This window comes from Corvus brachyrhynchos, unplaced genomic scaffold (genome assembly GCF_000691975.1).
Source record: "Corvus brachyrhynchos isolate BGI_N302 unplaced genomic scaffold, ASM69197v1 scaffold1135, whole genome shotgun sequence".
Taxonomy (NCBI): Eukaryota; Metazoa; Chordata; class Aves; order Passeriformes; family Corvidae; genus Corvus; species Corvus brachyrhynchos.
This window is the reverse complement of record NW_008238129.1, coordinates 23,458-25,632: the sequence shown is the minus strand read 5'-3', so window position 1 is coordinate 25,632 and position 2,175 is coordinate 23,458. Positions and strand designations below refer to the sequence as shown.

General features: G+C 61.3%; 1 protein-coding gene across 1 annotated transcript in view; it reads left to right on the top strand.

Moving 5' to 3' along the window:
* SARS2 (seryl-tRNA synthetase 2, mitochondrial) overlaps positions 1-2,170 on the top strand; it is a gene marked incomplete at its 3' end in the record, with an annotated part of 7,790 nt that extends 5,620 nt beyond the window's left edge. Inside the window, exons 5-13 of the mRNA XM_017733552.1 lie at positions 47-110; positions 383-488; positions 631-678; positions 752-860; positions 1,180-1,225; positions 1,321-1,408; positions 1,487-1,599; positions 1,681-1,774; positions 2,021-2,170. Of these exons, the coding sequence (XP_017589041.1) occupies positions 47-110; positions 383-488; positions 631-678; positions 752-860; positions 1,180-1,225; positions 1,321-1,408; positions 1,487-1,599; positions 1,681-1,774; positions 2,021-2,170 (818 nt within the window). The remainder of the gene's footprint in view (positions 1-46; positions 111-382; positions 489-630; positions 679-751; positions 861-1,179; positions 1,226-1,320; positions 1,409-1,486; positions 1,600-1,680; positions 1,775-2,020) is intronic.
* Between the last annotated feature and the right edge of the window lie 5 nt (positions 2,171-2,175).

Sequence of the window (2,175 nt, the reverse complement as noted above, 5' to 3'; positions counted from 1 at the left end):
TGGGGTGACAAAAGTGACAAAAGTGACAGAGATTCTCCCCCCGCAGTGTTTGATTTCAAGCCAAAGGGACACCTGGAGCTGGGGGAGGGGCTGGACATCATCCGGCAAAAGTGAGCAACACCTGGAGGGGGGACCCTTCTGTCACACACCTGTGACCCCTGTCACGCACCTGTCACACTCCTGTCACACACCTGTCACACACCTGTCACACTCCTGTGACCCCTGTCACACACCTGTCACGCACCTGTCCCACGTGTCAGGCCATTGTTTCATTACCTGTGTGGGGTGGGGTTGTCCCCAGGTGTCCCCCAGGTGTCCCCAGGTGTCACCCGGGTGTCCCCAGGTGTCACCCAGGTGTCACCCAGGTGTCACGCCCCTGCAGGCGCCTGTCCCACGTGTCGGGCCATCGCTCCTATTACCTGTGCGGGGCTGGGGCCCTGCTCCAGCACGCCCTCGTCACCTTCACCCTGCGGAAGCTGCTCAGCAAGGTGGGGGAGGATGGGGGAGTCCAGGGAGGGTCTGGGGGGATCCAGGGAGGGTCTGGGATCATCTGTGGGGATCCAGGGAAGCTCTGGGGGAGTCTGGGGGCATCCAGGAGTGTCGGGGTCTCCTGACCTCCCTTTTTCCCAGGGTTTCCTGCCCATGACGGTGCCGGACCTGCTGCGCGGAGCCGTTTTTGTGAGTGACTCCCGAGCCTCCTGAGACCCCCCTGACACCTCTGTGACCACGGGTGACCCCCTGTGCCCTCCAGGAGGGCTGTGGGGTCCAGCCCAGCGCCAACCCCTCCCCAGTTTACACCATCGACCCCGCGCGCTTCGAGGATCTGTGCCTGGCTGGGACCTCGGAGGTGGGAATTGCAGGTGGGAAATGGGAGAAAATGGGGTGAGATTGGAAAAACTAGGGGAGAACGTGAGGAAAATGGTGAAAAATGGGGAAAACGGGGAAAAAAAGGCAACAGTAGGAAGAAAAATGGGGAAGAAATGGGGGAAGAAGCTGAGAAAACCAGGGGGAAAATACAGGGGAAAAAATGGGGGGAAAACCAGGAGAAGAAAGAGAAAATAGGAAAAAAAAGTGGGAAAATGGGAAAAAATTGGGGGAAACGGGGGAGAACTGGGAAAAAGTGGAGAAAGGGGGGAGTGGCAGACGACTTTGGGGTTCACCCTGTGCTCCCCCATCCAGGGTATTTCATGGACCACGCGGTGCAGCTGCAGGACCTGCCTGTCAGGTACGGGGGGGTTGTGTTTCCCCCCTAGAGACTCCCTCTCCTTCTGGGGATCCCAACCCGATGCCCGGGGGGGTCTGAGCTGTGTCCCCCGCCAGGGTTGTGTGTTCCAGCACCTGCTACCGTGCCGAGACCGACACTGGCCGGGAGCCCTGGGGGCTCTACCGCGTCCACCAGTTCACCAAGGTACTGGGAGCACTGGGAGAGCCCTGGGGAGGAAAAGGGGGGGGTCGTCCCCCCATGCGCCCCCCCCCCCCCCCAAAGGTGGAGATGTTTGGGGTGACGGCAGCCGAGCGCGGGACGGAGAGCGAGGAGCTGCTGGAAGAGTTCCTGGGGCTCCAGAAGGAGATTTTCTCGGAGCTGGGGCTCCATTACCGGTGAGAGGGATTTGGGGGGGATCCTCCCAATCCGTGGGACCCCAAAATCCCTCGTAACTACTCCCCCCTGGGCCCCCCCAGCGTTCTGGACATGCCCACGGAGGAGTTGGGGCTCCCCGCCTACCGCAAGTTCGACATTGAGGCCTGGATGCCCGGACGGGGCAAATTTGGGGAGGTGAGTGGGCGGTCGGGGACCCCAATAATTCAGGGAGAGCACCAATAATAAGGGGAGGATGCAGATAATTCTGGGAAAACCCCAAAAATTCCGAGGTGCCCAGGGTGACACCCCCTCGTCCCGTTCATGGCCCTCCCTTTACTCCTGCCCTTGCTGCCGGATCAGGACCCCCATTTTGGGGCATCTCTAGAGTGGGGGAAGGGGGTGCCCAAAACCTCCTGACCCCTCTCCACCCCCCACTCCCAGATTTCCAGTGCTTCCAACTGCACCGATTACCAGAGCCGGCGGCTGAACATCATGTACAGCGGGGAGGGGGGCCAGCTGCGCCACGCCCACACGGTGAGTGACCCCCGCCAAAACCCCTGGGAGACCCCCAAAACCGCTGGGGGCCGGGTCCCTGA